This window comes from Telmatherina bonti (assembly GCF_933228915.1).
Source record: "Telmatherina bonti genome assembly, chromosome: 20".
NCBI lineage: Eukaryota > Metazoa > Chordata > Actinopteri > Atheriniformes > Telmatherinidae > Telmatherina > Telmatherina bonti.
Genome location: NC_136618.1, coordinates 14722447 through 14739897, shown reverse-complemented (window position 1 = coordinate 14739897; position 17451 = coordinate 14722447). Strand labels below are relative to the sequence as shown.

General features: G+C 39.1%; 1 protein-coding gene across 1 annotated transcript in view; it reads left to right on the top strand.

Annotated features, from left to right (window-relative positions):
* The window catches only part of pola1 (polymerase (DNA directed), alpha 1), a gene marked incomplete at its 3' end in the record, with an annotated part of 67081 nt that overhangs the window by 21870 nt on the left and 27760 nt on the right, over positions 1–17451 (top strand). Inside the window, exons 27-34 of the mRNA XM_079259847.1 lie at positions 907–939; positions 2149–2241; positions 2337–2542; positions 2677–2809; positions 2904–3035; positions 3128–3302; positions 4634–4815; positions 9305–9436. Of these exons, the coding sequence (XP_079115973.1) occupies positions 907–939; positions 2149–2241; positions 2337–2542; positions 2677–2809; positions 2904–3035; positions 3128–3302; positions 4634–4815; positions 9305–9436 (1086 nt within the window). The remainder of the gene's footprint in view (positions 1–906; positions 940–2148; positions 2242–2336; positions 2543–2676; positions 2810–2903; positions 3036–3127; positions 3303–4633; positions 4816–9304; positions 9437–17451) is intronic.

Sequence of the window (17451 nt, the reverse complement as noted above, 5' to 3'; positions counted from 1 at the left end):
TTTTTGGTGTGTGTGGTGAGGCCTTGACCTTGACTGCAGTCCCTAATGGAGGAGGCTGTTCTTTGAATGACTCAAACTCTCCCCCTCCTCCCCCTCCTCCTCCTCCTCCTCCTCCTCTTGTCGTACAGTGGTATGTAGCAGCCCATAAAGCATGCTTATGTCCCACTCTGGTTTCAGGGAGTGGAAGCTTGACCCCGCCTCTTCCTCACACTCTGAAATAGCTGCGTCCTTGTCCCCACACGGAGCACAGTGTGAGTTGGGGTGTGTATATATGTGGCCGTGGTTGATTGAGGAGCAGATTGCTGGTGACAGATCACACCAAGTTCTGTCCCTCCAACCCCTCCGCCCCACAAGATTAGCGATCTGAGGCCCCCCCCCCCCCCCCCCCCCCCCCCCCCGCGCACAAACACCGCCCTCCCTTTTTACAGGACCCCCACCTGTTAGAATCTCTCTGCTGCTCTCCCCTTCTCTCTCACTCACACACACACATGCAGTTGACAAACTGCATTAACAGAATTCTCTTATTTCTCTGTCACTCACCCTGCTGGTAATAAAGGCCATTAGGAGTCATAAAGGTGCATGTATGTGTTAGAATGGGCGATGCTTAGATGAGTGTGTGTGTGGGTTGAAAAGACGCCTGTCACAGCATGCCCTCATAATTGCCCTCTTAGCCAATTATCCTCCATTTAAAAGCAAGTCACCTGCTCTGCTCCTGTGTCCACATGAATGCAGGCACACACATACACACCACACACGCTCTTTGACATTCAATAAATCACATAAAAACTTGATATTTAATCATTGTTTGTTCATGAGGGATTTGTTTGTTTACTGTGCCTGGGTATTTACAGGCTTGCCTCTTGTTGTTGGTACAATTCATTCTGTTATGTCTCCTCTTGTCCTCAGATTCTGATGCACACCAAAGACATGGTTCAGAAGGTGAGTTAATAACACGTATCTGTCAATATAATGTAAAACCAATTATAAAAAACTGCCAAAAATACATGTTACTTTGCTACTGACTTCGTTTACCAATCACAGAATCTGTTATGTTTTGGACCAGTCATTCTGTTGTTCTCAGATGAGATTCACAGTCTCAAACAAAACTTCAAACAAGCTTAATTTGAGCTTAGTTTATTTTTCTAACCATGTAATTGGAAGGCATTTGTGATGGAAGAAGTTTTTATAAAATAAACAAGTTCAAACAAAATAGCAGCTTGACATGACAACAATGTAAAACCGCTATACAAACCTAAAATGTGTCCATGGGTCAACTACAATCACAAGAATATTTTGCCTTTCATTATTAAAAGTTCTTGAAGTAACGGGACAATTAGATAACTCAGTTGACTGTTTCTGAACAGCTGAAGGATATCAAATTGTCATATAAGTATAAGTGAAGCAGATGACAGCCATTCTACTGCAGAGATATTATCTATTTCTTTTTTACTGTTTTAAAATTGAATTTTTATGACCAGACATTTTTTTCCAGACATTCATAGCATGAGTTTACAATGTTAATGTCTGTGTCTATTTTGTGGTTTTTGAAAAATGTTGCTTTTTGAGGCAAATTTTGTGATGTTATTAACCAAAATTTATTGATTTTAAACCCTGTAAGTCCCACCCCTAATACATAGTCAGTCTGGACACATTTAGGTTTTTATACTCATTATAATGATTAACACATAGAAGTTGTACAAATAACTACAACTATGGTATGTTTAGTTGTTTTTATTTATTTTGGTAAATTTGTCCTGAGGATCCCCCCAATTGGGTCACGTTGAGAACAAATGGTGCCAACATAACCAAATGGCCATTTTAGAAATGGAATTATCTATACTAAAACTTCCTTAATTTTCCCCCTTTTGCTGTGTGAACTTTTTCTCTCTCTCTTTTTTTTTTTTTTTTTTTTTTAATTCTTCACAAGTAACACTTATACTGGTCCACCTAACAAATCTCACAAGTGTTTCCTTTACTGTGATTCCAAAACTATTAGAAGAGACCTTGGGTTCCATAGATGTACTTACTTCATTATATGTATGGAAAGTTTTGTGGAGAGGCTTAAAGATGTCTTGTTTCTTGTCCAGATATTCCTAGATGCTGATAAAAGTTTTATAAAGCTTCTCTTTTTATTCATGTTTGACTCAGATGAATTTAGAGGTCATCTATGGAGATACTGACTCCATCATGATCAACACCAACAGTAAATCTCTAGAGGAGGTCTTCAAACTGGGAAATAAGGTTTGTGTGTCTCCTGATTTTCACATGTATTTCATTTGTTTTCTTTTCAGGTGTTTGATATTGACTTTGCATGCATGTGCTTGTTTTCTCTCCAGGTAAAGGCAGAAGTAAACAAGCTCTACAAACTGCTAGAAATTGACATCGATGGTGTGTTCAAGTCACTTCTGCTGCTGAAGAAGAAGAAATATGCAGCCCTGGTGGTAGAGCAGCATGGAGAAGGACGATACAGTGTTAAACAGGAGCTTAAGGGCCTGGACATTGTCCGCAGGGACTGGTGTGACCTGGCCAAAGAATGTGGCAAGTATGTTAAATTAGCTTAATACAGCAATATGAAGACTAGTCGTACCATTTTGTGCTGTTTTGTTGAGCAACTCTCTGGAGTTTTGTTAAACTTTAACTAAACTGTTTCTGTTTCACTCTACTGTTTATTTCTAGCTATGTGATTGGCCAGATCTTGTCAGACCAGAGTCGTGACGTCATTGTGGAGAACATCCAGAAACACCTGGTGGAGGTGGGAGAGAAGGTAGCCAATGGAGAGATACCCCTCAATCAATATGAGATACACAAGGTGAGGACAAAGCTACATCTAGATTATGCATTTGTATTTTTCTGCTAATATTTATGATACAACATGCTCATTGTTTTGCTGATTTTCTCTCCAGGCACTGACAAAGGATCCTCAGGACTACCCAGATAAGAAGAGTCTCCCTCACGTCCACGTAGCTCTGTGGATTAACTCACAGGGTGGACGCCGAATCAAAGCTGGAGATACTGTGTCCTACCTTATCTGCAAGGTGTGGAGATTTTAAAATCATCTTCACTGAAATTTGTGACATTTGCCATTTAATTTGTGAATCCTCAAATCCAGAAACGGTTTCCCTTCTAGGATGGTTCCACGTTGGCAGCCAGTCAGAGAGCGTACGCTCTGGAGCAGCTTCAGAAGCAGGAGGGTCTCAGTCTGGACATACAGTACTACCTGGCCCAGCAGGTCCACCCGGTGGTTTCTCGCATTTGCGACCCCATCGAAGGCATTGACAGCGTGCTCATAGCCACATGGCTGGGTGAGTTAATTACAGGTTATTACTGAGTAAGACTTTGATTTGAGGAATGTCACTTTGACTTTTGCCTTTGAAAAAAATGACAAATTACACTCATTAGTATAAAAAAAAAAAAAAAAAAAAAAAAAAATCAATGTTCAACTAACTGATGTTAATTAGAATGAAAGAAGGGTGCTGTTGGCATCCCCTTCCCTCACTTTGTGAAATAATTTTGTTAAATAAAGTCTTGTTTTCAGGTTCAGTTGTTTAATTCTCGAGCTATTGTATAGAAAAAAGCCTTGGGTGGAATTAAAGGCGGACATGTTAAAAGATCCGTCCTAATTCTTTTTGAAAGTCTATTAATAGCTGAAATGACTAAACGCCAGCCCCTTTTAGTCATGAGGTATGTATCAATAACCTTTAATCAAATTGATTAAGTATTGCATTCAATTATACGTTATCAGTCAAAAGTTTGGACACACTATTCTGAATGTGTCTAAACTTTTGACTAGTACTGTACATTGTCATAGTTTCATTCTAACCTTCAAGGGTAGCTCCAGTTTATCTTCGTGGCTATTTGGCTCAAAACAAAACCAAAAAAATTAGGTCACTGGAAATTTTATTGATAAATTTTCTAAATTATTGTTATTTATCTTCATCAAATTCTTCCCATTTTACTTTAACTGGTAATTTTAACATTCACATAATATGATGGATGGTAATGCCACTTTGGGTTTCCACTAAGTTTTAGAATATGACACCTACATTATAGAATAATGGAGTAAGGAGGATGTGTTAGTTACTTCATTAGACAAGTACATATACATCAACAAGGCAGTGTATAAGCACTTACATAAGAAAATTTCTTTTCATTCATAACCTTTATGGTCTTTCCATTAATATCAGTGGGCCGGTCTCGGCTCAAAATGCCCAGGCCAATTTTTTTTGTCCCAGTCCAGCCCTGGTCACTATGACATATAAAACAAATCACCATGACCCACTATGTAATGGTAATAAAAACCATTGAGTGGTACATAAGAGCAGCACTTACACTTATTTAATCATTAAAAAACAGTCAGTCACATTATTCAGTGTTGAAAGCGATACATAAACATTGCTGAGTTTGTCCCAGTCAAATTTAATGGTCATAAATCATCAATGATTACCACCATTTGAGGGTGATGTATTAGGTTGCTGTCAGATAATTGGAAAGCAGCGCCTGTCTGAAAAGACCTTTAAAGAGTTTTTTTTCTTCTACACTTCAAATGTGTTTTAGTTTCATTTGTGAGTGCACATTTGTTCTAATTGCCGTAAACTTCAGTGGAGTAGTTAGTCAACGCTGTTTTCCGTCTCAGGTCTGGACCCGACTCACTTCCGATCCCAGCAACAGTATCAACGTGAGGAAGAGGCTGACGGCACTCTAGGAGCACCAGTCCAGCTGACCGATGAGGAGCGCTACAAAGACTGTGAGAGGTTTACTTTCACCTGCCCTCAGTGCGGCACTGATAACATCTACGACAGCGTCTTCGAAGGAGCTGTGAGTAAATGTGTACATAAATATCAAATTGGTTAAAGATGGGGAAACAAATTGGAGGTAAAAACAAACTTGGATGTTTCTCAGCTTCGATTCCTCAACTTTGCTGCACAAATGAAACAGCATCCTTCCAAAATTTGATCCAATTTTTTAGCTGGTTGAGAGTGTGAGATATGTTGGTCCACAATGTTCAGCAGTTGTTTAGTTACATGAAGACCTAATAATTGAGTAACCTATGGAATACATTTTATGTCAATTTTATGTTGATGCTCAATAGATGGGGAAGACACCTTTGTGGTAATTATTAGGGAAACTATACAATTGTTCTTTACTGTAAAGCTGCATAATCAGATTCCCTCAATGTTGTGTTTAAGCTTTTTCATTTCATTTGTCACCTGTCTATATCCCTGATTCTCTATAATCCCCCTGCTGTGGTTTTACAACAGATGATCATCTTTCAGCCAACTTTTTGTTAGATGTGAGAGCGGCATTTAAAATTACATCCAACCTCTTTAGTTTGGCTGTGACTGAAGAACTTAGCATGCACAAACTTGGAAAGGCTGAATCAAACTCATTAAAGGCGTTTTGCTGCCGTAATGGATTAGTCAGTCGAGAGTAGGAGAACAGCGTTTCCAAAGGCATTTGAGTCAAACTTCCTGTTGAGGGTTCATGTTTTAGTCATCCTCCATATTGTGGCTCCGTCAGTATTTTTAGACAGCTGCCTGGCTCCAAAACGGACTCTGTTTTCATTGGCATAGTTTGGACTCCACAACTTGAAAAGCCTTTCCTTAACCCCGCCGCTTAGTGGACACACACGTACACACTCATCTCTTAGCATTTGTCAGGCCAAGGTCGTGTATTCGGGTGTTATCAGCCTCTAATGAGGAGCAGGGCGCGCAGCTTTTTCTTGTCAGGAAGACACTAATAAAACTGATGAGCCTCTGTCCTCCACAGACGGAGAGATCTGAGTTGAATTAAAACAGGAGTGTCACAGACACACTCCATAAAAGAAGGATGTACCAGTGTTGTATTTGCAATCAAAGAAAAGAAGAGGAATGATTTTGTTAGAATAGACCGAAAGAAATGATTTGGGGTGCGCCGCACGCTTGAGGCCGGTATGCACACTTGAACTGATAAGACAGTAAGTTAATTAAGGTGGTGAACATGGTCTAACAGCTCAGTGAGAAGGGAGGACAGATGGGCCTTGACTCCACCACTGACACAGAGCCAGAGATGGTAGGAGGAGGCGGTGATGAATGATGGAGGACAGACAGGGGAGGAAAGCTGTTTGATGGGGGTAGCCTGAGAGAGCGAAGGGTGGGGGGGGGGTGAAAAGAGCGTTAGGTATCCCGCACGGGCAGTTAAAACGGAATGCTGTGAAAGCTGCACATTATCAAACCAAGACACCGATGAAAACAGGCTGGTTAGACAGTTGACATCGTAAACCTTTTAAAATGGTTTTACAGGATTGCAGAAGTTATTTAAGGTGCAGACGCGAGGCAGTGAGGATGACAGTTGCTTGAAGCTCCAGAGGAGTGCTAAAAGACGCTATTTTTGGACTTTTCTCGTAACTATCACACAAATGTAATAAAGTACTTTGGATGTTTCTTTTATTTATTTTATTGCTTTGTGGTTAAAAAAAACCCTGACAAGTCGGTGGTATGTAATTATTAATGGATATGACTTGTTTGGGTGGGAGAGCTCTCATAGCAGGAGAGATAAAGAGCAGGAAAGCAGCAGGAGGGGGAGGAGATCATGATGTTGGACGAAGGGAGGTTGATCTCGTCAAGAGCAGACAAAAAAAGGAAAAAGGATGAAAGCAAGCAGAAGATGGACAGAGTTAGCGGGGTACATTGGTGGAGCTGCCTATTAAAGAAGTTGAATGAGCTGATGGTCTTTAACTGACTGGAAATCTCATATTTTCCTTTAAAAGACTAAAAGAATAAGAAACTATGCAAGCAAACAAAAATCCCTGTGCTCATCTGGGTGGGAAGTGTTACATACATGCCTATGTGTCATTGAGTTCTGTACAGAGTTTTTTTTTTTTTTTAAATTTGCAGGCATCAGACCGACAGGTAAATGGAGTTCAGGTTCCAAGGGGCAGGTGTTTAAAGCTGCTGCATTTAGTGTAATTATGTGCTGTGGCTGCCTTTTTTCATTGCATTAACTATACGCCTTTGTGTCGTGTGGACAGTTCAGGGGGTCACACTGACCTGTTTTCTTCAGGCTGCAATAATGTTAAAATTTACTGGACCCAGGGTGCTTTCAGCTCTTTCACCATCAGTTCTTGACATGCTCTTTGTGGTGGCTTAAAGTTAATGGCCAAGTTTGTATGTTACAGTACATAACAGCTTTTCCTGATTATAGGGTTAAAAACAGAGTTGTGCTGATTACCTGAATACGTACTGTATATTTATGCCCAGTAGAGTCTGATTATAGTAAATGTTTGACCCTTACATTCATTGTTCCTGCAGACTAAACAAAGCTGCAACGTCTAAATGCTCTTTAATATATAAATTGAATTAATTAGGTAAAAGGTGGTGCTAATGGCATTTGTCCTTCTGTGTTGGTGAGTACTGGGGCTGATGTCCACTGCTTTCTGCTTCAAGAGTCTAAACACTGAACATTAGGGCTGCAACTAACGATTATTTTAATTGTCAACTAATCTGTAAATAATTTTTTTGATTAGTCACAATTATTTCTGTCCCTCCCACCATCTTTGCTTCCAGTTGACGCAGCTCTTTTTACAGGCTCCAGTATGTTTTACCCCACTCTCTTCATTTGCATCATATGAGTGTCACCCTGATTCCCAGTCAGTCACAACATAATGTCCTTTAGTAAATTAAAGAATGACTCCTGAACCACTTGAATATTAAATTTAAGTTTAACAGCTTACTACTAATTTATTTTGAAACATTCAAACTTAGCTATAGTGTCATATCCAAGCTGTACAGAATTTGCCCTTAAAAGAAATACAAAATAAAGAAAATATTTTAACATCTTAATTTTCATAGAAATGCATTGAAATTATTATTTGCATCTCGAAAAAGCAAGTTTTGTAAGGTAAACAAGGGCCAAAATCCTAAATCCAAAAAATTCCTGAATCCAAACGGGGATCCCGGATCACCACCAAAATTAAATCATTTCTTCCTTTTTTCATTTCCAACAACTCCTGAAAATTTCATGAAAATCTATCCATACCTTTTGAGTTATCTTGAACACAAACAAACAGATAAATGCCGGTAAAAACGTAACCACTTTGGCAGAAGTAACAACAGCACATCACTACTCGCTAATGCTAACTTTGCCATCCGGAAAGCTGGAACCATGACTCCGGGGTGCTTTCATTTCAGATGCTCATGCATGACTGTCGTGCTGCTGTGGTACGCCAACACATTTCCCCTGTTTGACACTTTGTTTAGTGTGAAATATCCACAAACTTTGGAAATAGGTTGCCCCGCCATCAGTTTGTTCTTCGTTGTTTAAACAAAGACGCTGCACAAAATGACAATACTGCCCCCAGCACTTCCTGTGGTGCTTTGTGACATTTGCTTGATGCTTAGAGTTCTTATATTGTCTGAAAAGTTGTGATTGGTAAATGGCATTAAGTTGCCTGGTGCAGTGTTTATTAGCAACGCCGTAACAGGCGTTTATAATGCAACGTGACGACAATGAAATTTCACGTCGATGAATTTTCATTGTCAACTTTCCTAACTTTGTCGACAAATCGTTGCAGCCTTACTAAAAATGACACGTGAGGAGCTATTTTGGTTGCAATCACAATCCGTATATATTCTGCATATGAAGCTTTAGATCACTTGCAAAGAGAACGTTTGCAGCTTTTGTCAGCAAGAAACTTCAGTTCAAAATTTTTAACAATGAACTGAACTTTATTATCCTTTATTTAAAAATACATAAAGGCTCTGTCTTACTTTTGCCACCCAAAGTCGTTTGAACTTGTTAAAACGTGCATTAAGGATATCTGTGTAATGAGGGGCAGGACAGAGACTGAAAATCAGATCAATGGTTTGGTGTCTTTAAGCTGTTTTGAAGCAGTTTTGATGTAGAAAATGGAGTACTACCATCAGAAACTGGGGCCAGTGATGAGCAGCGTAGCTGACGTGTGACCCGCAAAAAGAACAAGACGCCACAATGTATTTAGTGACCGCACAGACCGCCAGCCTCTAATGCGCTATCTTGATTGTGATCTCCTCCACCAACACCATGTTTGCTGTTGTCTTCAACTGATGTTGAAACTTGAAAGGTGAGCTCTGAACTCTGCCTTCCCCTTCGGTGGATGTATCGGCAAACAACTACTGGTACGCAAACGTAAGAGACGTATGAAAGTATGAGGGCAGTCACCGAGCATCTAACAGAATGTTAGATGTTCCCCATGAGTGTTGCAGTATAGCAACTTGACCTGTCCAGTATGTTTGCTTAATGGTATTTGTGCATAGATGTACTGGGATGTGACTTTCTCTTTTCTTTTCAGGGTAACAAAGTGGAGCCCAGTTTGATGCAGTGCTGTAATATCCCCTGTGGGAGTCGACCCCTTGACTACCCTGTCAACATCAGCAACAAACTTCAACTTGACATCCGTCGCTACATCAGAAAATACTACTCTGTAAGTACTTCTGTGTTACTGAGATTGCATTTAATTCTACCTATTCTGACAAAGAAACTCTAAAAATCGCACGTTATTAGAGTAAAGCACGCAAACATACATTTACATCTCAACTACTTGGGGAAGGAAAGATTTATACTGAAATTGACTATTTTAGGTAACTCGAGATCAGGCATGGCCAGCTCCGGTCCTTGAAGGCCTGCAGGTTTTCCATGTATCCCTGCTCCAACACACCTGACTCAAACTAATCACTCATTGTGCAGGACTTCATTGGATGCGGGATCCATTTACTGGAAGCCAGGCATGTTGGAACAGGGTGACATGGAAAACCAACAGGACAGTGGCCCTTGAGGAGCAACTTTGGAAACCTCTGCTCTAGAGCATAGGTCAATAATTGACCACTGTCCATGTTCAGACCCAGAAACTGTCCGATATGAACCCGTATAATAAGCTAAAACAGACATGTATGACTTACAACCTGATGAGGGACTTTATTTGCAGCTTTTGTATTTCTTTGGATGACGAAATGCACTGACTGAATGCTAGTTAGCACACAGCCAATCAGATCTGTTTCCCAGCTGGGATCTATAAACTTTGCAGACAGTGATAAAAAGTAGGGAAGAAATTTCCAAATAAAAACAATGGAGCAAAAACAGAGTATTTAATCCATGATGGACATACTCATTTCTGTTTTTACTTCCACCAGGGAGCAATCATATATGTTCAGACACTGTGGCACCTTTTAAAAAAAGCCAATGTGAGACAGAACATAAAAGAACAAACATGCTGGAATCTGAAGTTGAAAATAAGTAGACTACTAACCCAGTATTACCAGTCCACCATGCGGCCCCACATTCACTGGCCAGCGGCATGATTATTACTGTTCCCTCATTTACTGATGGAGGGGTTGTAAAAGAATGAGTGTGGCAACTGACACATACCTAAAGGAGAAACCAAAACAAATTATTGTTCCAGATTCCCCAATAAGCAGACGTGTAAGAGTGGCCCTGACTCCATTCTGGTCCAAGTTCATAATCCCGGCAGGACAAGCTGGAGCTGAGTTCTCTCACTGTGAAAAGAGTGAAACAAAGTTGTTGAGATTTGTCCGTAAAATTGGTTGAGACTGTTGAATCCGGGTTTTTTGTTTTTCATATAATTAAGCTCTGTATCTAAACAATTTTATTTTATTTTGTGAAATTCTCCCCTATTTTATTTAATTAACAAGATTATCATACATCTCAGTCGTCATAAATAAAACGTTCAATTCTATGTTACATAGAAATAAATATTAACAAGATTGTTTGTGTTAATTATATTATATTGGTTTGATTTGACAGTAATTTATTGATTTACTCTCATATAAAGATACAACTACCATGCTACTTAAATATGTATCACACTAAATAGTTAGACATTAGGATCTTCTGGGACCCTAGGTAGAATGGTACCTCCATAAAGTTTAATTGAATGCCTGTGCTTTTAATTAGTCTTATCATTCAAACATTGCAGATTTGTCACAAAATGTGCAATGAGATGTCACTGACCCTTCTGAATTTTTTCAGTCCATCATGTTGAAGCTCATTAGATCGGTGCACCAAGGCAGCTGAAAATCCAATACTTTTCTATTTCTAGATACAGTAAAATCAGATTTGAGGTTAGTTTGGCAATATAAATGACCTCAAAACTCACTTGATCCTTAATTCAAATGGACTTAATCTCCACAAACACCATATTTATGCTTTTGCATCTTGGTGGTTTTTGTACAAAGAAAAATTGTCAACATTTTCTTTAAAAGAATTAAATGAATACTTTGTCCAACAAAATACAAGCTTAAGTGGTCTGAAAAATGGTTATGCAGTGTAATAAAATAGGGAAAAACCTGTGAAAACTGAGCTTGTATGAAAGGATTGGACTGCATTTAACACAATAGGGGATGCAACAGATGCAGTAATGTTAAGAGAAGCATTTACAAAGATTGAAAAAAAACCTCAGCAGGGCAGCATTCTGGCATTTTCAGCCAAAAAGCACACTGTGCATGTGAAATGTAAACGGCTCTACAAAGACTTAGGGGATGGTGATCTATAAAAATGCTCAATTGCCTTTTTTTCCTCTGCAATCAAGAGACGAAACGCACGAGCAGTTATCTGGGATGCAAGTATCAGCAAAACAGACGACAGAGATGTCATGAATTCATTCAAAGTTGCTACTGTTTGGTTTTGTGATTAATTTATTTTATTCAGTTTAATGTTAATAGATAATGACAGATGTCTACCAGAAGTTAAAATAAACTTTTACTGCTAATTTTAGCCAGAAATAACAATAAGTTGGTTAGAAATTGGATGGATGTGTCAACCATATTAAGTAATAATTAGGATTTTTTTTTTAAATTTGAAAATACTCCTGAAAGATTGTGCTCCATATTTATGTGATATTCTCCCAGTTGCAGCAGATTTATCGGCTGCTCTTCCGTCACTGGAATCTCCTGCTTCACCACATCCCAACAACGCTTAATTAAATTAAGATCTGGTGACTATGGAGGTCATTGGAGTACAGTGAACTCAATTTTATGTTCGAGAAAGCCATTAAAGATTATTTAAAGGGATAGATATGGTCAGTAACGATACCAAGGTAGGCTTGGTGTTTAGACCATACTCATTTGGTACTAAGGGGCTAAGTGACAAGAAAATATCCTGTACACCATTGCACAACCAGTAGCACCAGCCTAAACTGTTGATATCAGACAGAATGAATCCATGCTTTGTTGTTTGGCCAAATTCTGACCCTTCTATCTGAATGTTGCAGTTAATTTAGATTTATTAGACCTCAGATCTTCACTTGTCCAATTTTGGTAAGTCTGTAAGAATTGTAGCCATAATTTCCTATTCTGAGCTGATAAAACTGGCACCCAGTGGGGTCTTTTGGTGCTGCAGCTAACCTGCTTTAAGGTTTGACCTGTTGTGCATTCAGAGATGGTATTCTGCATGCCTTGGTTGTAGCCAGTTATTTGAGTTACTGTTGCCTTTCTATTATCTTAAACCAGTCTGCCCATTCTCCACTGACAACAACAATAATTTTGGTTCAGACAAGTGCTGCTTACTGGATATTTTCTATTTTCAGACTATTCTCTGTGTGGTGTGTGTGAAAATCCCAGTAGATCACCAGTTTCGGTAGCACTCAGACCAACAATCATGTCACGTTTAAGTCACTTAGGCACATTCACATCAGCCTTTTTTAATCTGAATCCGAGTCTGTTTGCTCAGAAAGTCAGCTTCATTTTGAGAAATGCGAATGTGCCAAACGAATTCTGATTTGGACCACAAAAGCGAACTCGGTCTGCTTACACACACAGGTCTCAATCTTTTTCAAGCGGATCAAATGCAGGAAGTGGACTACAAAAAAAAATTAACTTCCTGCATTTGATGTTGTGTTGCATTGTGGGTAAATACATAGTGATTGTGTTAAAGGTTCTCTGCCTCGTCTGTTGTTCATTCTGCAGCCATTGTTGCAGTGTGTTTCTGCAGTATACTCCCATGAGACAAAACAGCGATAGTTTCGTTCTCCATGTTTAGCTCGCAAGTGGAGTTTTTTTCTTCACGTGTCCTCTCTTTTACTAAATACCAGTGCAGCGCCAGCTTTGGTGGTAATGGGTATATATTATTGTAATGTTTTGGTTCATTTGACCAAAGTGCAGCGTGACGCGATCTTGGCCTGCAGTGATCCACCCCCCTACAACTGAGCAGAGTCCCCAATCAGACCGAGTCTAACGGACTATCCTGATTTGAAAGCACCCTTAAATCCAGTTTCTTCCAAATTCTGATGCTCAGTTTGAACTTCAGCAAGTCTCTTGACCATGTCTGCATGACTAAATGGACAAATCCCTGCCAAGTGATCAACTGATTATCTATTTTTTATTAACAAGCAAATGAAAAAGGGTACCTAATAAAGGGGACATGAGCAAATATAACATTGTGTGCATGTTGGCAACTAAAAACTCGTCGTTTCTCAGAGTAGTAACGGCTGTGTGAAACAACAGTTTAAAGGTTTGTTACTGTACTCAGCTTGCAGTCTGAGAGTAAATTAATCTGGATGCCTGTGTTGTCTTTGTAGAGGACTCTTTCTCTCTGGGTAGCTTCCAGCACCTCAGTCTGGAGTGAGTGGAATGCACTGTCTGTAAAAGTGTGTGTGTGTGCAGGGGTAACTCTCCCACAGTGCTGAACAGAAATCAATTAGTGCAGTGAATGTGAGGGGAGCGAGTCCCCCTTAGCCCCTTTGTCACGATGTGTGAAACAGCTGCTACCACTGAATACTTGCACGTCACACAGCAACACACACACTCCCTCACGTACACACACCACTGTAGGCTGAACAGCAGTGGACACAGCACACACAGCGGGGCAATGAAGAGGGGTAATATTGTGTAATTAAGGATTCCTTTCAGGCCAAGGGAGAGTTCAAATAGAGCTGTTTGTCTGTACCTCTGTGTGTGTATGTAGGTGTGTGTGAACAAGACTACACATACGTGTGTGTTGGCGTCTCGAGCTGAGAACACAGAGACATTAATCATTAGTGAAATTACCTCTTGCTTCCCTCCCCACCCTCATCCCCACGATTATCAATAAGGCAGCACCCTGAGAATGGACAAACACTTGTTCATGACTCACCCTCTCTATCCGACACAAACACACACACACACTCACACACTTGTCATCCTTTTCTTGTCTCGTTCCACTGTCTTTGGCAAAATGAGAGATTTGCTTGTTTCCTGAACCACCCGATTCTCCATTTTCTTTTTTAACCCCTCCCATCTAACAACCGTTGCCATGGCATTTAACAAATTATTGCAATTACCCTCGTCATGCAGGTCGCCCCTGGAAACAGGCTGAGGGGTAAGAGAAGAAAGGGGGAGAGAGAGAGAAAGGGTGAATGAAGACCAGAGAAGGTGATAATCCTGTTTTGAACAAAAGGTCAAATTGTTGAATAGTGAAGCTTTGATTAAGCGGAGGAGGTACAAAGTGGAACCGTTTGAGCCCTTTTCACTGCATGTGTGTGTCTGTGTGAAAGAGTGTGTTGTAGACCGATTTTTAGGTCCGTTCCCCCCCAGAGCTGGAAGTGTTGAAGGATAGAGCACAAAAACTAGTTGGAGGTCTTTTCGGCTGGCGGTGTGTGACTGTGGCAGGGGATTCCTCTGCTACAGGAGATGCTTTGCCTCCGATGTGACTTTAATTATAGAAATCAAAGAATTTGTTAAACAATCATTTCTGTGCATTGCTAGTGCATTTATTATGAGCAAAACTAACATATTGAGCAGCTGCTGATTTGTAAAGAACAGAAATTTAATTGAATGTTTTTGTCTTTGTGAAACAAAAGACTGAAACTGGAGAGTTTCAACTTTCTACTCTGGAAATGCAACAGTGGGGCCGTTAAAGACAGAGCAGAAGTCTTTCACTGTTTCCAGCATCTATTTTACATCAGTAGTGGAGACTGAAATCTACTTTGCAGCCATCTGTTGACTCAGCGGCGTAGAAGTCAGTTATTTAAAGATGAAGATGGCCGACTCAGGGATGTTACACTCATAGATCGTTTTGGGGTCATCCTTGTCAAAAATATTCCCAATATTACAGTTATCAAGATTATAATGCATTAATTTATTTCACAACATTTTAAAGGTGTAAAATCACAAGAACTCTCCTGATCAGTTATATTTAGATGGCTACGTAACAATATCAACAGAATGAGCAAAAATTGCCTCTGCTCTGTAAATAATAATCATTGATAACTTCTATCTGCAGTAACTAAATGTAAAAGGTTACAGAACTCTACCTGGACTTTTTGTAAACTGCAAAAAGAACCTTGAAAGAGAATCTGAAAACACGGGGGGAAGAAACACGCAGCTAACTTTCGACTTCAGCCACTCTAAAGCAGAATTACTGCTGTTTGAAACATAAATATTTCTGTCACAGTGAACATAAAAGAAACATGACCTGATGACCAAAAAAGCATTGTGGTCATGCTGGGTCCATCTAGCCTTGGACGCCATTCGGGAGTTTCTCCCCTTCATGGAGATTTGCATCGGTCTTAAACCAACCAGCCACTGTGATTCGTCGATCTGAGGAGACTCTTGCCTTGCGTCACCACACATTCTTTAAAACATTCAAGTTGGCTCATGGATGTAGTTTCTTTTTGCCTCAAATGCGGCTTCAAATTAGCCTGGCAAGCCAGGCTGTACCAGCGTAGAGTCGCTCTGCATATAATATATAGAACACTCCAGTCTGGCGTGCCAGGCTAGTACTGCACGCCATGTTAATTTTCTTCTGTTGTGTTCGCTCTACTGAACACTTGGGACATTGTAGGCTGCCGCTTTACTGATGTCAAGTCCGCCATTTTTCTGATTGGTTTACTCACATTTGTTTGTCCACTCTAGAAACCAGTTTATGCAAGTGAGTTCCCAGACTCTACGCTGGTCCAGCGAGACAGTCGGGTTTGCCAGGCTAGGGGCCATCATGTTTTAACAGCAAAACTATCCATTAAAAATGAAAAAAAAAAAAAATTGGAATTTCCTTTTTCTTCTTCCATATCACGAAGCATCAAGCAGATGCTGGTGATATAATCGGATTACATGTGGTCAAATTCACGTCATACACAATTACATCCACCAAAACAATAATTCACTGTTTCATTAGGTTAATATTAATGTAACTTAACCCAGTTACTTTGCATTTACCTTTACTCTACCATATCAAACTGCTTCTGGTTAAGAAAAATTTACTGTATTGACTCTTTTTTTTCTTCTTCTTCTTCTTTTTTTTCTTTTTTAACTTTAATCCAAATAAATCCAACATGAATGATTTAATCCATTTGGCATAAGGAAAAACTCGTCTTCCATCATACATTGCACCTCTGGGTAGCTGCCTCCGCAACACGCTCTGAACAAAAACAAAGGAACTGTTGAGGTAACATGCAGATGTTGTGTAACTTTTTTTTTGTTTTGCCCATCAGCTGATGTGGTTTGGGCACAATCTCTACAGAGTAATGATGTTGAGAGACCTCTATAATTAATTAATTTTGAAAAGTTTCATGCCGTGATTAATGGTGAAATCAAATAAACCTGCCAGCCCTGGTGGAGGCTGCTCTGGTGTCTCAACAGTAAATATTGCAATGCTGCACAAGTTACATACTGAGGAATCACTGAAGTATATTTAATTCCTTTTTTTTTTTTGGAATCTGTACAATGTTAAAACTGAGGGTCACATGTAAAATTGGAAGTTGTTTAAATGTTATCAATTCATACTTTTTATTCCACATCCTCTTATCCAATCTACTTTTAATGAACTACTTTTAATGGTGTCCTAATGGTTTAAATAAAGAAACAAAATAAAAAGAGATGCAACATTTAGAGAAAAAATCTTTCAAGTATTTAAATTAAAAATATTTTTTCATGGCAAACTCTGTCAAATCCACGCTGATGTTTGCACATTTGCTTCAAGTTCTTTGATCTTGTTAGGATGTTTTCTGTTGTGCATCCATATCAGTTATATGTGGTGTGTTTTATATGTATAACTTAATTTGCTAAAATTGACTCTTGTAATGGCTATAAAAGTATTACAAAAAGCATAAAATCACAATATGATTCCTTATATATGCTGATGATGGTCAGCTCCTTCCACACTTGTTTTGGTCCTTGCATATGCTTCTGTTTTAGAGCAGCTTAAACCTTTCATGGATGGATTAAGAAAAAACAATGCAAAATGTTTATTAAATACACTATTTTACCTCTACATACATTTTGCTTATTAGTGTTGTTTTCGAATTTATCATATTTTATGATTTGTTTTGATGTATTATGTAAAATAGTTATAAAATAATATATAATCATAATTATGTAAATCTTGTATAAGATAAAGCTGTATCATTTTCATTTCCTATTTATCTCAGAGGCAAACTTGTCATTTCATTACGCTTAATTATATAAGTTATTTATTTTCCAGTGTAAACATATCTGATGACTCACTAACATC